The 19,713-nt window shown below is 42.4% G+C and overlaps 1 protein-coding gene across 1 annotated transcript; it reads left to right on the forward strand.

Moving 5' to 3' along the window:
- Positions 1 to 1,244: 1,244 nt before the first annotated feature.
- On the forward strand, positions 1,245 to 19,240 carry kcnk1b (potassium channel, subfamily K, member 1b). Its single transcript, XM_084141723.1, has 3 exons — positions 1,245 to 1,878; positions 4,140 to 4,535; positions 16,276 to 19,240. The coding sequence occupies exons 1-3, from the start codon at positions 1,524 to 1,526 to the stop codon at positions 16,545 to 16,547; spliced, it is 1,023 nt and encodes a 340-aa protein (XP_083997849.1). The 5' UTR covers positions 1,245 to 1,523; the 3' UTR covers positions 16,548 to 19,240.
- Positions 19,241 to 19,713: the final 473 nt, after the last annotated feature.

The raw sequence follows: 19,713 nt of genomic DNA on the forward strand, positions 1-19,713 counted from the left end.
GATGTCTCTCTGGAAGGAGATCCTCGCCCTGAGCTCGTCTACTTTATTGTCCAGAGACTGAACATTAGCGAGTAATATACTCGGAAGCGGTGGATGGTGTGCACGCCTCCTGAGTCGGACTAGAATTCCACTCCGAATACCTCTTCTCCGCCGGTGGGGTCTTGGATTAGCCTCTGGGTTAAATTCAATTGCCCTGTGGGGTATGAACAAAGGATCCAATTCGGGAAAGTCGTATTCCTGGTCATAATGCTGGTGAGTTACCGCCGCTCTGATATCCAAAAGTTATTTCCGGCTGTATGTAATAAAAAAAAAATGTTCTGGGCTAATAATTTAAGAAATAACACAAAAAGCTGCAAAGTTGCTTAAGAGCTAGAAACAGAGCTGCCATGTATGTCGGCGCCATCTTCTTGTATCTTCAGAGCTGTTGCCAGAGAATTTAATGTTAATTTCTCTACCATATGCCGACTTCAACGTCGTTTTAGAGAATTTGGCAGTACGTCCAACCGGCCTCACAACTGCCGACCACGTGTAACCACGCCAGCCCAGGACCTTCACATCCGGCTGATTCACCTGCGGGATTGTCTTTAATTATTTTTTACTTAACACTTTTTTTCCTTTTCTTAAAAACTGCATTGTTGGTTAAGGGCTTGTAAGTAAGCATTTCACTGTTGTATTCGGCGCATGTGGCAAATAAAGTTTGATTGGATTTGAGACCAGCCACCTGGACAGCTGATGAAACTGAGGAGTATTTCTGTCTGAAATAAAGCCCTTTTGTGGGGAAAAACTCATTCTGATTGGCTGGCCCACCCATGGCTGCGCCCCTGCCCAGTCAAGTGAAATTCATAGATTAGGGCCTAATGAATTCATTTCAATTGACTGATTTCCTTATATGAACTCTAACTCAGTAAAATCGTTGAAATTGTTGCTGTTATATTTTTGTTCAGTATATATAGTGTAGCCAAAATCAATCAGGCCAGGGTGACAGCTAAAACACATTTATTGTAGTGATTTTAACCGAAAATGTAGCCTACAAGTACGACATTGTCTAACATTAAAAAAATAAAAAAAATAAGAGAAAAAAAAAAAAATTACTCCGATAAAAACGGAATGATACCAACATCGGCAGACAAGTTTCAAAGTATTGCTTAAGTTTCTAGCCACAAGCATAAACTACCTAGCTGGGAAGTGCTCATCAGGAAGACAAACTGAACCGAATCCGTTCGTCTCCACTCGACTCTCGGTGCAAGACAAACGTCATCAATTTGGGCACCAGGCGTGTCCATATAGCCTCTCCAAACAGATAGAGAGAAGGGACGGAAAATAAACGATTCTCATCATACGCTTTGCTTTTGATCGTAGTATATCCATAGCTGTTGCTAAGGACCGCGCATGTGTTAACTAGAAATAAGCTAGAAGACATTGTAGCCGACGTTGTTACAATTGTAGCGTCTAGGCTATTCATTGTTTATGACAAGGATATCAACTGTAGCCTATCAACTTCATGATTCAAGAACTCTTGGAAAATGCTACAATCGCTAACTAACAATTCGTGTGTGCGGTTGATAGAAAGTCACAAATCGACATGGTATTTTTTGTTTCTAGTCTTGGGCTATATTCTGTATCTTATATTCGGAGCTGTTGTCTTTTCCTCTGTGGAACTGCCTTACGAAGACCTTCTACGCCAGGAACTCCGAACCATCAAAAAACAATTCCTCCAAGATAACGAATGTCTATCGGAAGAACGCCTCGAGGAGTTTTTGGAGAAAGCGCTCGAGGCCAGTAACTATGGAGTGTCCATTCTCAACAACGCATCGGCAAATTGGAATTGGGACTTCACCTCCTCGCTGTTTTTCGCCAGTACTGTATTGTCTACCACAGGTGAGTCAGTCAGTGGCCTATTTTAAGTGTAGGCTACTACTTTTCAGCCATCTATCGATGGAACGTTGAATGACATCTACGGGGCTCGCAGGAGGTGATGCAGGCTCCGCGTCAAAGCGCGTTCTGCGTCGGCGCATCGCCCCGAGAAATGAATAGGTGCCATTCAGATATTTGTTGCTTTTAATAGCTCTATTTTCAGAAAAATAAGGGAGTTGCTTGCTTACGTAGTCATGTATGGTGGTAATATAGTTGATTATTGTCATAACCGTCCTGTAACGTAGGCACACGACCTTCCTGAAAGCAGGTTGCATTATTTTGCCTGTGACACTGAAATGTATCCTTTCGCGACACTCTACACCATGATAATATACAGTATGCCCTCAATGTCTGTCTGTCTGTCTGTCTGCCTGCTTGTCTGTATTTATGCAGTGAGCAAGAGCACGTTCTTTCTCACGCAATTAACACATTTATCCTTTAAAAAAAGCCTACAAGCCTGGGTCTGTAATTTGACACTCCCACCAATGATTACCGACTTTAAAAGAAAACAACACATAATTTAAGTCCTCAATGCCGTGTGAGCCTAACTTTAAGTTACAAAATATGTAGTTGTATGTAGGCCTCACATAAGTAATGTTTAGGGATGGGATACCAGCATTACATTCTTCAGATCAGACAGCAAATGCGTTTATCTTTTGAATAGGTGTTGCATATAACAGCCTCCTTATCTTATAGCCTATTGCGTAAAAGGCCTACATTAGTTTCATGTCTTTGTAGAACTTTGGTCCTAACCCATGTGATATAAAGACACCCAGAAGTTAAGTTATCTTTGACTCTGTGCTTTCAACATATAGGCCATTTTGAAATTGGTGTCTGAGTTCGTTGCACCTTAAGTCCCAGGTGATACATAGGCTTAGTGTGTGGTCCCATGTAAATAGACCATAGTCACAAGGATAGGCCTAAAGCTGGGAAATATGGGCGTGCCGACTGCAGACAATCCGGTTCGACAAGATTAGGGATCTATTGTCATTCAATACTTCCATGACATGACTCAAGTCACCTACCACAGTTCCTTCTCAAAAAGTCACATTTTCCTCACACAGAAAGCTATGTACTCTTTTAATTGCAACAATGAAACACAAGAAAATATACAATAGTCATAATACAGCCAGAGAGATCCATGAAAAAGTAAAGTAAGGGAAGCTATGGTGTAGAGCTATTAGTTTCACAGGTGGTATAGACAGCGTTTCCCAAACTCGGTCCTCTGGACCCCAAGGGGTGCACGTTTTGGTTTTTGCCCTAACACTGATTCTAATGATCAAAGCTTGATGATTAGTTTATTATTTGAATCAGCTGTGTAGTGCTAGGGCAAAAACCAAAACGTGCACCCCTTGGGGTCCCAAGGACCGAGTTTGGGAAACCCTGGTATAGAAGAACTCACTCAGCTCAGTTCTAGTCATTACAATCCACCACATTGCTTCTTGATAGGACGCTATGGTAGCAGTAGCCTGTTACTGCAGTAAAGAGGTCACTTTATTTTCTCAGAGGGGAGCTTTCTTTTTGGTGTCAGGTCAGTCACACATGGTAATACTTTACATTCAATCTCTCTCAATGTTCCATCAGCTCATCTTGTCATAACCGTCCATCACATTACTTGATAGAGAGAATTTTACTGCAGGATAACATTCCGGACAACTTTTTTGACATAGTAAAGATATTGATGACAATGTATCATTGTAGGCCTTCTCTGACATATAAAGTAGCTTAGTTGAGTTCCAAATCTGCATGGTTGTGTTGGAGGGCCATTGCATTTAAAACACTCATGCCAGGAACACTTAACCAAAACATGCTACATTCTCTTTTCTTTAATGTCAACTTCACGTGTGAGTGCCATGAGCTACAGGACAGAGTGCTCAACCCCCTCTGCTGTCATGGCTATGCTGGTTTGCCTGTCTACATGAGATAATATGGTGTTCTGTTGCTCCTTGCTATTGTTGTAAACAGCTTTAAAAACTAGCAAGTATATAAGGCTTTGCCAAAGAAACAAAGACTTGAGCTACTGACAATATATATCTTGTTTTGTTGTTCAGAAACGGATTAAACAAAAGGAAAGGGTGCAACTCTAGTGTTTTCTCTAGTGTGCAATAGGCATATTTTTGGTGTTAAGAAACACATTTCCTTTTTAATGTGAAAGTTAAAGGCTACATTTACATTGATCATTCTCTCAACTAACCTGTCAATGTCCCTTTATGTGTTTCATCCAGGATATGGCCACACTGCTCCACTCTCCGATGGAGGCAAAGCCTTCTGTATCGTTTACTCTGTGATCGGCATCCCCTTCACCCTCCTCTTCCTCACCGCCGTGGTCCAACGCATCATGGTCTTCAGCACGCGCCGCCCAGTCATGTACGTGTCGACCCGCTGGGGCCTGTCCAAGCCTGTCGTAGCCGTGGTCCACGCCACACTCCTCGCCATCCTGGCTGCTTCCTGTTTCTTTCTCATCCCGGCGGCCATCTTCTCCTCCCTAGAGGAGAACTGGAACTTCCTGGAAAGCATCTACTTCTGTTTTATATCACTAAGTACCATTGGACTGGGAGATTACGTACCAGGGGAGTCCTTCAACCAGAGGTTCAGACAGCTCTATAAAGTCGGAATCACTGGTGAGTATTTAAAAAAAAAAATTTGAACGAGGGGTCTACTACAAAGCACAATCAATGAGTTAAGTAACTTCGATAAAGGATTTTCTGGTTCATTAAAGGTGCAATATGCAGAAATCGTTCTGCCATTTCCTAGTTGCAAAAATTCTCATAGTTGTATAAAATATTGTATATTCAGCTGTTTGAAGCTGGTGTACAAAACCGAAAGTAAAAGACGCAAAAACGAAACTTAACAGGAAGCATAGAAATAGCGCACATATAACAGATCTATCGCGTTAATTACATATCTGTAGCTCACATTTCTATGTGAATTTGGTTGGGTTGCCCAAAAGGTTACATATTGCAGCTTTAAGAAAGCTAAGCCTAGATATGTGGTTTTTGAGTAAATTAGACCATGTCCATTTCAAGATTCTTTCAAACAAATAAAAAGTTATTTTACAATATTTAGGCAAGTTAGCTGGCTAACTCTTTGATCCTGCTTTGTAGTTTACCCCTCATGTTGTTTTACTCCATTATTTGTAAACAATGTCTTATTGCTGAAGCTATACGTTGTTTGTTTACTATCATGTTGATCTCATGGACTGTCACAGTCCTTACATCCATAGCTTAATCTACGAATTTGAGAGAGGTTACATTTCTCCAGCCGTATCCCTCAGCTCTATAGGGAAAAAAGTGGTGAGGCTGCTGTTGAACGAATCTCAGATTGTGGCTTTAAAGTTTGATGAATGGTACCATATTTGGGTGCCTCTGATTAAAGCAAACGAAACTATCCAGACAAATAGAGAGCCACAACACCTTGAGGCTCTGAATGCTCTTGGAGAGTTTCTCATTCTGTTCAGAAGCTTCAGGCTTGAAATACATCTTGAGGCTAAGAATAGAGAAAAAGGCTGATTTGAACTTAATAGGGGGTCCTGTATATTTGATGTGGATTGCCTTCAGTACTTCTGGCATGTTTTTGAAGTTTGGTTGACTGAGAATCTTCACATATCCTTCCTAAAAATTATCTTGATCAGTATATAGTTGGTCACATTGGATTCACAGGAAAGGCTTGGCAAAGCCTATTGTGTTGAGGTCTAACGTCATGCAGTGTATCTACATTCTAGTTAATAATTATTATAACCAGTGAGGGAAAATTAACACAAACCTTTCTACTTCATGCTGCTTACTGTGATCATCAGCTCTCTCACTCCCACCTAGTGGTAAGATTAGGTCACAGCAATAGAAAAACTAATACTGTTGTGAGGTTGTTTTCCATCCTAGGAGCTGAGTCAGCTAAGAGTCATCACTGGCTCATTGAGAGGTAGAGGAGAGGAGGAAAGGAGAGCTTCAGATGGCCTATTCAGTAGTGGTTGTATGGGGGATCGTGGGAGCAGGGGGCATTGCATTCCAGAATGTGTTTGTCACTATGAGAGAATGACATCACTAATCACTCAGCAGACTGTTTTGCAGGAACTACTACTCCTGCCCTCCTGTCACTAGACAGACAAGGCAGACACCTCTCACTGACTGACTGTTTCTCTCTCTCTATCATGCTGCATGACATACTGTTAATAATACTATGACCCTGGGCCCCACCCACTCGCTTACCTCTCCTTGTCCTGTTAACGTTTTATTGATCTATTAGGATCCCCATTAGCCGTCGCCAATGGCGACAGCTAGTCTTACTGGGGTACGACACAACAAAAAAGACATTACAGACAAAATACTTTACAATTGACATACAGTACCAGTCAAAAGTTTGGACACCTACTCATTCCAGGGTTTTTCTTTATTTGTACTATTTTCTACATTGTAACACATGGAATCATGTAGTAACCAAAAAAGTGTTAAACAAATCCAAATATATTTTATATTTGAGATTCTTCAAAGTAGCCACCCTTTGCCTTGATGACAGCTTTGCACACTCTTGGCATTCTCTCAACCAGCTTCATGAGGTAGTCACCTGGAATGCATTTCGATTAACAGGTGTGCCTTGTTAAAAGTTAATTTGTGGAATTTCTTTCCTTAATCAGTTTGAGCGAATCAGTTGTTGTGACAAGGAAGGGGTGGTATACAGAAGATAGCCCTATTTGGTAAAAGACCAAGGCCATATTATGGCAAGAACAGCTCAACTAAGCAAAGAGAAACGACAGTCCATCATTACTTTAAGACATTAACGTTTCTTCAAGTGCAGTTGCAAAAACCATCAAGCGCTATGATGAAACTGCCTCTCATGAGGACCGCCACAGGAAAGGAAGACCCAGAGTTACCTCTGCTGCAGAGGATAAGTGCATTAGAGGTAACTGCACCTCAGATTGCAGCTCAAATAAATGCTACACAGAGTTCAAGTAACAGACACACCTCAACATCAACTGTTCAGAAGAGACTGCGTGAATCAGGCCTTCATGGTCGAATTGCTGCAAAGAAACCACTACTGAAGGACACCAATAATAAGAAGAGACTTGCTTGGGCCAAGAAACACGAGCAATGGACATTAGACCGGTGGAAAAATGTCCTTTGGTCTGATGAGTCCAAATTTGAGATTTTTGGTTCCAACCGCCGTGTCTTTGTGAGACGCAGAGTAGGTGAGCAGATGATATCCGCATGTGTGGTTCCCACCATGAAGCATGGAGGAGGAGGTGTGATGGTGTGGGGGTGCATTGCTGGTGACAATGTCAGTGATTTATTTAGAATTCAAGGCACACTTACCCAGCATGGCTACCACGGCATTCTGCAGCGATACGCCATCCCATTTGGTTTGGGCTTAGTGGGACTTTCATTTGTTTTTCAACAGGACAATGACCCAAAACACACCTCTAGGCTGTGTAAGGGCTATTTGACCAAGGAGAGTGATGGAGTGCTGCATCAGATGACCTGGCCTCCACAATGAGTTGGACCGCAGAGTGAAGGAAAAGCAGCCAACAAGTGTTCAGCATATTTGAGAACTCCTTTAAGACTGTTGGAAAAGCATTCCAGGTGAAGCTGGTTGAAAGAATGCCAAGAGTGTGCAAAGCTGTCATCAAGGCAAAGGCTGGCTACTTTGAAGAATCTCAAATATAAAATATTTTGATTTGTTTAACACTTATTTGGTTACTACATGATTCCATATGTGTTATTTCATAGTTTTAATGTCTTCACTATTATTCTACAATGTAAAAAATAAATAAAAACCCTTGAATGAGTAGGTGTGTCCAAACTTTTGACTGGTGCTGTACATTTCAAAACATGTAGTGTGTGTGCATTTATCAGTTACACATACATGTCAGTACAAAACACAACAGTACACAAAAACTAGGTCACATGGGGGAGCGGCGTTGTGCCGTGTGGTGTCGCTTTGTTTTTTTGAAACCAGGTTTGCTGTTCACTTGTGCTATATAAGATGGATATACTGTATGTTTCCTTGAGTTTGTTCTGGACCTGGGGACTGTGCTGTGTCAGTGCTGTGTGTAAGTTGACTATGCAAACCATTTGGAATTTCCAACACATTAATGTTTCTTTCCTCAACTCTTAGCCAAGAGTGACTGGCATGCATAGTATTAATATTAGCCCTCTGTTCTGGGCCAGCTGCTGCTTAACTAGGTATTTCTTTGCAGCACCTAAGCATATGACATGACAATAATCTATATAAGATAAAACTAGAGCCTGCAGGACTTGCTTTGTGGAGTGTGGTGTCAAAAAAAGCAGAGCATCTCTTTATTACAGACAGACCTCTCCACATCTTTACAACCATTGAATCTATATGTTTTGACCATGACAGTTTAAAATCTAAGGTAACACCAAGTAATTTAGTCTCCTCAACTTGTTCAACAGCCACACCATTCATTACCAGATTCAGCTGAGGTCTAAAACTTAGGGAATGATTTGTACCAAATACAATGCTCTTAGTTTTAGAGATGTTGAGGACTAGTTTATTACTGGCCACCCATTCCAAAACAGACTGCAACTCTTTGTTAAGGGTTTCAATGACTTCATTAGCTGTGGTTGCTAATGCATCAGTGGTTGAATCATTAGCATATATGGGCACGCATGCTTTTTTTAAAGCCAGTGGCAGGTCATTGGTAAAAATAGAAAAGAGTAGAGGGCCTAGAGAGGTGCCCTGCGGTAGACCACACTTTACATGTTTGACAATAGAGAAGCTTCCATTAAAGAGAACCGTTTGAGTTCTGTTAGATAGCTCTGAATCCACGATATGGCAGAGGTTGAAAAGCAAAAACACATACTTTTTCTCAACAAAAGGATATGGTCAATAATATTAAAGGCTGCACTGAAATCTAACAGTACAGCTCCCACAATCTTATTATCAATTTCTTTCAACCAATCATCATTTGTCAGTGCAGTACATGTTGAGTGCTCTTCTACAGTGAGGGAAAAAAGTATTTGATCCCCTGCTGATGTTGTACGTTTGCCCACTGACAAAGACTTGATCAGTCTATAATTTTAATGGTAGGTTTATTTGAACAGTGAGAGACAGAATAACAACAACAAAATCCAGAAAAACACATGTCAAACATTTTTATAAATTGATTTGCATTTTAATGAGGGAAATAAGTATTTGACCCCTCTGCAAAACATGACTTAGTACTTGGTGGCAAAACCCTTGTTGGCAATCACAGAGGTCAGACGTTTCTTGTAGTTGGCCACCAGGTTTGCACACATCTCAGGAGGGATTTTGTCCCACTCTCTTTGCAGATCTTCTCCAAGTCATTAAGGTTTCGAGCCTGACGTTTGGCAACTCGAACCTTCAGCTCCCTCCACAGATTTTCTATGGGATTAAGGTCTGGAGACTGGCTAGGCCACTCCAGGACCTTAATGTGCTTCTTCTTGAGCCACTCCTTTGTTGCCTTGGCCGTGTGTTTTGGGTCATTGTCATGCTGGAATACCCATCCACAACCCATTTTCAATGCCCTGGCTGAGGGAAGGAGATTCTCACCCATGATTTGACGGTACATGGCCCCGTCCATCGTCCCTTTGATGCGGTGAAGTTGTCCTGTCCCCTTATCAGAAAAACACCCCCAAAGCATAATGTTTCCACCTCCATGTTTGACGGTGGTGATGGTGTTCTTGGGGTCATAGGCAGCATTCCTCCTCCTCCAAACACGGCGAGTTGAGTTGATGCCAAAGAGCTCGATTTTGGTCTCATCTGACCACAACACTTTCACCCAGTTCTCCTCTGAATCATTCAGATGTTCATTGGCAAACTTCAGACGGCCCTGTATATGTGCTTTCTTGAGCAGGGGGACCTTGCGAGCTGCAGGATTTCAGTCCTTCACGGCGTAGTGTGTTACCAATTGTTTTCTTGGTGACTATGGTCCCAGCTGCCTTGAGATCATTGACAAGATTTATTTATTTTATTTATTATACATTTAGCAGACGCTCTTATCCAGAGCGACTTACAGGAGCAATTAGGGTTAAGTGCCTTGCTTAAGGGCACATCGACAGATTTTTCACCTAGTCGGCTCGGGGATTAGAACCAGCGACCTTTCGGTTACTGGCACAACGCTCTTACCCACTAAGCTACCTGCCGTGTAGTTCTGGGCTGATTCCTCACCGTTCTCATGATCATTGCAACTCCACAAGGTGAGATCTTGCATGGAGCCCCAGGCCGAGGGAGATTGACAGTTATTTTGTGTTTCTTCCATTTGCGAATAATCACACCAACTGTTGTCACCTTCTCACCAAGCTGCTTGGCGATGGTCTTGTAGCCCATTCCAGCCTTGTGTAGGTCTACAATCTTGTCCCCGACATCCTTTGAGAGCTCTTTGGTCTTGGCCATGGTGGAGAGTTTGGAATCTGATTGATTGCTTCTGTGGACAGGTGTCTTTTTATACAGGTAACAAGCTGTGTGCTCCTAATCTCAGCTCGTTACCTGTATAAAAGACACCTGGGAGCCAGAAATCTTTCTGATTGAGAGGGGGTCAAATACTTATTTCCCTCATTAAAATGCAAATCAATTTCAAAATTTTTTGACATGTGTTTTTGTGGATTTTTTTGTTGTTATTCCGTCTCTCACTGTTCAAATAAACCTACCATTAAAATTATAGACTGATCATTTCTTTGTCAGTGGGCAAACGTACAAAATCAGCAGGGGATCAAATACTTTTTCCCCTCACTGTATATAAGCATGCTGAAAGTCTGTTAATTTGTTTACAGAGAAATAGCATTGTATCTTGTCAAACACAATTTTTTCCAATAGTTTGCTAAGAGCTGGCAGCAAGCTGATAGGTCTGCTGTTAGAACCAGTAAAGACCGCTTTACCACTCTTGTGTAGTGGAAAGACTTTAGCTTCCCTCCAGGCCTGAGGACAAAGTCTTTCCTCTAGGCTCAGAATAAAGATATGAGTGGCTATATAGTCAGCTACCATCCTCCGTAGCTTTCCATTTAAGTTGTCAATGCCAGGAGGTTTGTCATTATTGATCGATATCAATAATTTTTCCACCTCTCTCACATTAACTTAAAAAAATTATAACTTGCAAGGCTTTTCTTTCTTTCATTTTTTTTTTTTAATGCATGAGTAAGATGGCTCACTGTTCGTTGTTGGCATTTCCTGCCTAAGTTTGCCCACTTTGCCATTGAAGTAATCATTAAAATAATTGGCAATATCAAATGGTTTTCTAATGAATAAGCCATGAGTTTAGTCACATAATTTCTCAATTTTCAGTAAGTCAGCCAGTCAGATGTGCAGCCAGACTTATTAGCCACTCCTTTTGTCCCATCTCTTTCAACCACACCGTGTTTCAATTCCTCATCAAACCATGGAGCCTTAACAGTTCTAACAGTCAATTTCCTAACAGGTGCATGTTTATCAATAATTGGAAGAAGCAATTTCACAAATTCATCAAGTGCAACATCTGGATGTTCCTTATTAATCACATCAGACCAACAAATATTTTTAACATCATCCATATAAGTCACAGCAAAATATTTTGTATGATCTCTTATACACTATTTTAGGCCTAATATAGCCACTATATTGTGATCACTGCATCCAATGGGTACGGATACAGCTTTAGAACAATGTTCTACAGTATTACTAAAAATGTGACCAATACTTGTGAATGATCTTGTTTCTGTAGTGTTTGTAAACACCCTGGTAGGTTGATTAATAACCTGAACCAGATTACAGGCACTGGTTACAGCGGGAAGCTTCCTCTTGAGCGGATAGCTTGATGAAAATCAGTCAATATTCAGGTTCCCAAGAAAGTAGACCTCTCTGTTTACATCACATACACTATCAAGCATTTCACACATGTTATTTAGATACTGACTGTTAGCGCTTGGTGGCCTATAGCAACACCCCAAAAGAAAAGGCTTTAGATGTGCCAGGTGTATATCCTTGTATTGTTACTGCTGTATCATCAAATGAATTATTGCCACAAAGTTGGAAGCACAGAATCATCTAGAATGTCATTTGTATGCTGTAGCGTTAAGATTTCCCTTCACTGGAACTAAGGGGCCTAGCCCGAACCATGAAAAACAGCTCCAGACCATTATTCCTCCTCCACCAAACTTTACAGTTGGCACTATGCATTGGGGCAGATTTGTCCGTCAGACTGCCAGATGGTGAAGCATGATTAATCACTCCAGAGAACGCGTGTCCACTGCTCTAGAGTTCAATGGCGGCGAGCATTACCCCACTCCAGCCGACGCTTGGCATTGCACATGGTGATCTTAGGCTTGTGTGCGGCTGCTCGGCCATGGAAACCCATTTCATGAAGCTCCTGATGAACAGTTATTTGGCTGACGTTGTTTCCAGAGGCAGTTTGGAACTCGGTAGTGAGTGTTGCAACCGAGGACAGATTATTTTTTATGCACTACGCACTTCAGCACTCGGCGGTACTGTTCTGTGAGCTTGTGTGGCCTACCACTACGCGGCTGAGCCGTTGTTGCTCCTAGACATTTCCACTTCACAATAACAGCACTTACAGTTGACCTAGGCAGCTCTAGCAGGGCAGAATTCTTACAAACTGACTTGTTGGAAAGTTGGCATCCTATGAAGGGGTCCATGTTGAATGTCACTGAGCTCTTCAGTACAGGCAATGCTACTGCCAATGTTTGTCTATGGAGGTTGCATGGCTGTGTGCTCGATTCTATACACCTGTCAGGGTGTAGCCGAATCCACTAATTCTAAGGGGTGTCCACAACCTTTTGGCCATGTAGTATACATTGGTTAAAAGACGCAGGTCACAAAAACGAAATGAAGTTAAGCTAGTAATACATTTAGTTGTTTTTGAAACATTAGAAAGCATACTAATATTTTGGCTGGTAAAAAAAATCTGGTCACTTCTCTCCTAGTGTTTCTTCCTCTTCTAAGTTCAGCTGCGACCGTGTCAGTGGAGGTCTTGTCGCAAAACTAAGACCGTCGCTGAACCAAAGACAGTTCTGTGGAGTTGTTCGAGGAAGGAAAGAGGGGAAGGCGCCACGTAACTCTCTCTTGAGTATTTTACCTAGTTATTTTCAGATGATCTAATTTTGCTCTTTTGTAGCTTTGGTGACTGTGTGTTTTCTATCCCAGTTCGCTCTTCTCCATGTAGACTTTACAGATGCTCCCCACACCTTGGCTGCAACTCTTCTAATTTAGTGTACCATGCGCGCACAACCCATGTGGAATTCTTGGTCTCTGGCAGCATTTGGAACTGCTGATCTGCTTTCAAGAACACAGAGTTCATCTCAGCCTATGCTGCCCTTCAGTCCCTTGACTTTTTGGCCCTGACGGAGACCTAGATCACCCCAGAGAACACTGCTACTCCAGCTGCTCTCTCTTCATCTGACTAAGTTTTCTCTCATAGTCCGAGAGCATCTGGTCGTCGCGGTGGTGGCACAGGGCTACTCATTTCTCCAAATTGGAGATTTTCTATTTTCTCCCTCTCTCGCCTGTCCATCTCTTCATTTGAATTACATGCTGTCACTTGTCCACTCAAGCGTAACATAGATGACAACAACAATCACCCACCAGGTGCCCTTAGAGTTGGTTCTTTCTTTTTTATTCCTCAATGAGCTTGACACTTTGATAAGCTCATTTTCTGACAATGGCTCACCTCTCTTCGTACTTGGCGACTTCAACCTCCAGAAGTCTGTCTTTGATTTAATTTCTTTCCATCTCTCTCTTTCCCCTCCTTGCCTCTTGACCTCACCCTTTCCCAGTCCCCTCCCACTCACAAAGCAGGCAATACGCTTGACCTCATCTTTACTCGAGGCTGTTCGCCTGCTAATCTCACTGCAACCCTCCTCCAGGTCTCTGATCACTACTTTGTTTCCTTTTGTCTCCCTTTCCTCCAACCCTAGCCACTCAGCCCCTATACAGACGGTCATGCCCCGTCGCAATCTTAGCGCTCTCTCTCCCACTACTGTCTCCTCTCCTATCATCTCTCCCTTCTGCTAAATCCTTCTCCCTCCTATCTCCTGATTCTGCCTTTTCAACTCTACTCCTCAATTTCCGCATCCTATGACTCGCACTGTCCCCTTTCCTCCCGGCCGGCTCGGCCCTCCCCTCCTGCTCCGTGGCCGAGTGTTTCATTGCGAACTTACAGAACAAGGTTGAGAGCAGCTGAGCGAAAATGGAGAAAAACTAACCTTCCGGAGGACCTATCATCCTTCCACTCCCTCCTCTCTACCTTCTCTTCATCTGTATCTGCCGCTAAAGCCACTTTATATCACTCTAAATGTCAAGCTTCTGCCTCTAACCCTAGTAAACACCTTTCCACCTTCTCCTCCCTCCTTAATCCTCCACCCCCTCCCTCTCTGCGGACAAATTTGTCAACCACTTTGAAAAGAAGGTTAACGACATCCGCTTCTCATTCACTCAGCCGATTTGAGTCCACTGGTCCCTTTCACACAGAACTACCCTACGTCTTGACATCTTTCTCCCCTCTCTCTCCAGATGAAATCCTGCGACTAGTGAGGTCCGGCCGCCCGACATCCTGCCCGCTCGACCCCATCCCCTCCTCCAGACTATCTCTAGAGACCTTTTCCCATTCCTCACTTCCCTCATCAACTCATCCCTGACTACGTCACCTCTGACTTCAAAATGGCCCGAGTCGCTCCTCTCCTCAAGAAACCAACACTCGATTCCTCTGACGTCAAAAACTACAGACCGGTATCCCTTTCTTTTCTTTCCAAAACACTTGAGCGTACTGTCTCTGACCAACTCTCTCGCTATCGCTCTCTCAGAACTATCTTCGTGACCCTAACCAGTCAGAATTCAAGACAGGTCACTCAACCGAGACTGCTCTTCTCTATGTCACAGAGGCTCTCCACACTGCCAAAGCTATCCTCTGTTCTCATCCTCCTAGATCTAGCCGCTGCCTTCGACACCATGAACCATCAGGGCTGGGCATCTCAGGCTCTGCACACTCATGGGTTGCGTCCTACATGGTGACGTGGAGATGATCTGCGTCAGCAGCACGTACTCCCACGACTGGTGTACCCTGGGGCTCGGTTCTAGGCCCTCTCCTCTTCTCTCTATACACCACGTCACTCAGCTCCGTCATATCCTCACATGGTTTCTCCTATCATTGCTATGCGGTTGACACTTAACTACTTTTCTCCTTCCCCCCCTTCTGACACCCGAGTGGCAACACGCATCTCTGCGTGCCTGGCAGATATCTCCGCTTGGATGTCGGCCCACCACCTCAAGCTCAACCTCGACAAGACTGCGCTGCTCTTCCTCCCGGGAAGGCCTGCCCACTCAAAGACCTCTCCATCATGGTTGACAACTCCACAGTGGCCCCATCCCAGAGTGATAAGAACCTTGCTGTGACCCTGGACAACACCCTGTCGTTCTCTGCAGACATCATAGCAGTTCATGCTCTACAACATCTGTAGAGTACGACCCTACCTCACACCGGAAGCGTCGCAGGTCCTAATTCAGGCACTTGTCATCTCCCGTCTGGATTGCTGCAACTCGCTGTTGGCTGGGCTCCCCGCTTGTGCCATCAAACCCCTGCAACCTATCTAGAACGCTGCAGCCCGCCTGGTTTTCAACCGTCCCAAGGAAGCTTGCATCCACTACAAGACCATGGTACTTGCTTGCCAAGTAGCAAGAGGAACTGCCCCTCCCTACCTTCAGGCTATGCTCAAAACCTACACCCCAACCCGAGCACTCAATTCTGCCAGCTCTGGTCTCTTGGCCCTCCCACCCCTACCTGGAGGGCAGCTCCCGCTCATCCCAGTCCAACCTCGTCTCTGTCCTGGCACCCCAATGGTGGAACCAGCTTCCCCCTGAAGCTAGGACAGTAGAGTCCCTGCCCATCTTCCGAAAACATCTGAAACACTTCCTCTTCAAAGAGAATCTTAAATAATCCCACAGCATCCCCTTTTTTTGTGAACTAACACTCAAACTTTTTTTTTTACTAGCTCTGACTTTGCTGATAGCTATATTATTGAGGAAAAATGTACTTACTGTGATATGTGGTTGTCCTACCTAGCTTTCTTAAGATTAATGTACTAACTGTAAGTTGCTCTGGATAAGAGCGTCTGCTAAGGTCACCTCCTCTCACCAAAAGTTGCTTCCACTACTAAGGTCACCTCATTTCTCAGTCTCAGTTAGTGTTGCTTCCTCTTCTAAAGGTCAACTCATCTCTCCCTCTCATTTCAATGAGCATTATTCGCATGAATACATGAGTAAATATTGCTAAAGATTTTTTTTTTCTTCCATGCAACCCCCCCCCACCCCCACCTGTTGCTTGTCCTGATTGTGATGCTGGTGGTCCTTGAGACCTTCTGTGATTGATAATAGTTCCTCTAGTAACCCCTCCTCTCTCTCCAGTCTACCTCCTCCTGGGCCTGGTCGTGATGCTGGTTGTCTTGGAGACCTTCTGTGAGCTGCAGCAGCTGAAGACACTGAGGAAGATGTTCTATCTGAAGAAGGAGAAACCACAGGACCGCCTGGCAATACTAGAGCACGACCATCTGTCCTTCACCTCCGTGTCCCACCAGACCAACTCCACCTCGCTCAGGGAGGACAAGACCAAGGATGTACCCTTCGTTAGTGTCCCTGTGCTGGCCTCGCCTGGCGGGGATGACCCCATGATCAACTAGGGAGGAGGAGGGGGGGGGGGGGGGAACTATGGTTGCATCCCAATTCTCTATCCTTCTTCTGAAGTGTGCACTTGCACACTGCCTATCATGAATTCTCTAGGCGAAACGCTCTAACGTTAGCTGAAACTCTCCCCAGTCGATGCTTACACCAATTCAATGCTTTTCAATGAGAAGGGTAGAGAATCGGTATGCAACCTATGAAGGAGGGAGGGGGGTATTTGTGAGTACATTATAGCTTCAGCATAAGGATGCATTTTAAAAACCAAAAGCTCAACTTCAAACCATTGTTAGTAATGTTGAGATTGAACAATTGTATTTTAGCCCTTTATCATCCATGAGAAACTTAACTATCACTCTCTTAATGATGCAAAACAATGAGCATATTGTGCTATACCGCACCAACAAGATCTGTGTTCACTGACATAGGAAAAACTTAACCAGCGTACATATCAGCTATATTAACTTAACGATAAGGGAAATACCTGCTATACCTTCGTTCATTGTCAGAATCCTCGCTCAGAACAGCCATGCTATCTATCAGCTGTTCTCATGGATGGACTAACATTTTAAGCAAACACTGTATCTATAATGCATTATGAACTTGCTCAGAGTGAGTTATAAGGCAGTCATAATACATATAAGTACAGTTATAAACAGATAGATTATGGGCTTCATAGAACAGACTTGACAATAGCACATTAGGGAATATTTAATAGGACATCCACCTGGGGAAATGTAACTGTATCACATTGTGCCGTTATATGTGTCTGTATACATAGTACTTGACGTAGTTCTAAGGTATATTTTACAGGAGTTAAATGGAACGCATGTATTCAGGTTAACTGTATCAGGTATACAACAGTAGCACATTTCATCGTTGTAAATGCCATGAATATTAATTACAGTAAGACATTTGTTTGATGCTAGTTTAGGTAGTTAAATGTTTCATGTCTCGTGCTGTACTGTGTGTATTTATCATGTTGATTTGTCTAAAAGAAAGGGATTTACTGTGCCTAATATGTGGTTTAGTGTATGTTAAAGGGCGGTTATAAAATATGTTTTTTTAAGGGGAACAAGAGAGAGGCAGAGCCCAAGCAGTGTACACTGCTAGAATAAATGCTGCTGTATAGAACTAAAAAAGGTTAAGTTGCTCACCTCATAATATAATAATATGGCCCTCAACGATTATATATAGAACCACAAAGCACCTTTATTTTTTTTGCAGTGTGTTTTCATCAATTATTTGACCACAGCAGGTTACTGTACACCTTATATGAAACCACTCCGAAATGGGAAATGACTGAGTTGAACATTTTGTACCAAAAATGATCGGTTCTGGAAAGTACGAAAGTAATTTCCTGTACCTCAGATTTAAAGCTGCAATATGTAACTTTTTTGGGCAACCAGACCAAATTCACATAGAAATAAGAGTTATAGTTCTGTCATTCTCATTGAAAGCAAGTCTAAGAAGCAGTAGATCTGTTCTATGTGCGCTATTTCTATGCTTTCGTTAAGTTTAGTTTTTGGGTCTTTTACTTTCGGATTTGTACACCAGCTTCTTACAGCTGAAAATACAATATTTGTGGTTATGGAAAAGATACAGCATTTCACAGCAGTTTAGAATGTAAAATGATTCTCTATACTATACTTGCTTGTTTTGTCACAAACTGAAATTAGGTGTACTATTAGAATTTTACCAACCAGGAAATGGCAGAGCGATTTCTGCATAGTGCATCTTTAAGTCAGAGGACAAAGAGTGTCAACAACTGAATTCACAAGAAGTGATGACGTTGTTAGTAGGCTGGCAGTCTGTATAAAGCTTCAGGACTGCTCTGTGACAGACCAGACAAGTCACATTATTTGATACTGGAAATCTCTATTTAAAGAGGAGAATATAAACGGTTTTTGAACTAATTTAAAAATACCTTAGTATTTTTGGAGAATGTAAAGTGGAGTGTTTACAAGTGTGTATTTGTGATTACTTGAAATCATCATCTGCATTAAAAAGGTACTCCATGAGAGAATCATTGCAAGAGATACTTGAAGATGGAAAACACTGACAGTCTAAACATTTCCCTGGACAACTCAAACAGATTTTCAATAGCTACATAGTAATGAGTTAACTGACTATATTGTCCAAAGATCTACTAAAAAAATGTACTATATTAAGATTTAAGTTAAGATGTACATCAGGGAACATTTAATTGATTTGCTTGTACATATTTGTCCTGACTTGATGTCATCCTGTATTTGAAAGTAATTTGCTTGTAACCTACATTACAAGCCGATTTGCTTGTGTACGTACTGATAATATTATTTCTACAGATATAGGATCTTAATTGGTTTACCATTTTGTTGCAGAGAATTTTCCTGCACTGCAGGAAATGCAGATGAGCTTCGTGAGTTACATAAATTCACGGAAAACCCACACTAACACACGGTTATATTAACACTATTGCACATTTCATGTAGCCTACTTTTGGCCAGCTAATAGCCTAACCACCGATCAAGCAACATTATGGACTAAGCGTTAAAATCCTGTTGCTGCAGGATTATTTTGCTGTGACAATTATATGCAGTCATGTTGGGACTTTTGTTAATTGGCCAAAAGGGAGAATGACAATCTCCCCCTGGCTAAGAGGACTTGACAGTTGCAGTTATATTTTTACTGTTAAATATATTGTCTGAAATGCATTGTTCTATTCTTTAAATTATTTATAAATATGCCACGTTGGTCTTATAGCACACGAAAATGTCGAAGCCCTTGTTAACCCTTGTCAGTGTTACTGTATGGTGCATGCGCTATTTCAGTCGCCTGTGTATCTGTGCAACACACAACACCTGTATATTATTGTGCTCTGTCTAGTTTCTCATAGAAATAAATGCAGATTTAAGACTCCTATAATGCAGCATGGGGAATATACTGTTGTTAAAATGTTTGAAAGCTATTGCTCCATTTTCAAACCATTACATATGCCGCGTTGGTCTTATTGCACACAAAAACTGTGAATGTGGGAATATAATGTAGAGAAACACCAGCATGCTTTCGTTGTGACTTCTTTATCATCGGGCTATGATGATTGTGTGACTAATAACTCAATAATTGAAGAAAACCGTTATGTCATTGCACTCCACTCTGACATCTACTTAAGTGATAATGCCAGAG

The sequence above is a fragment of the Coregonus lavaretus genome, assembly GCF_964263955.1.
Source record: "Coregonus lavaretus genome assembly, chromosome: 25".
NCBI lineage: Eukaryota > Metazoa > Chordata > Actinopteri > Salmoniformes > Salmonidae > Coregonus > Coregonus lavaretus.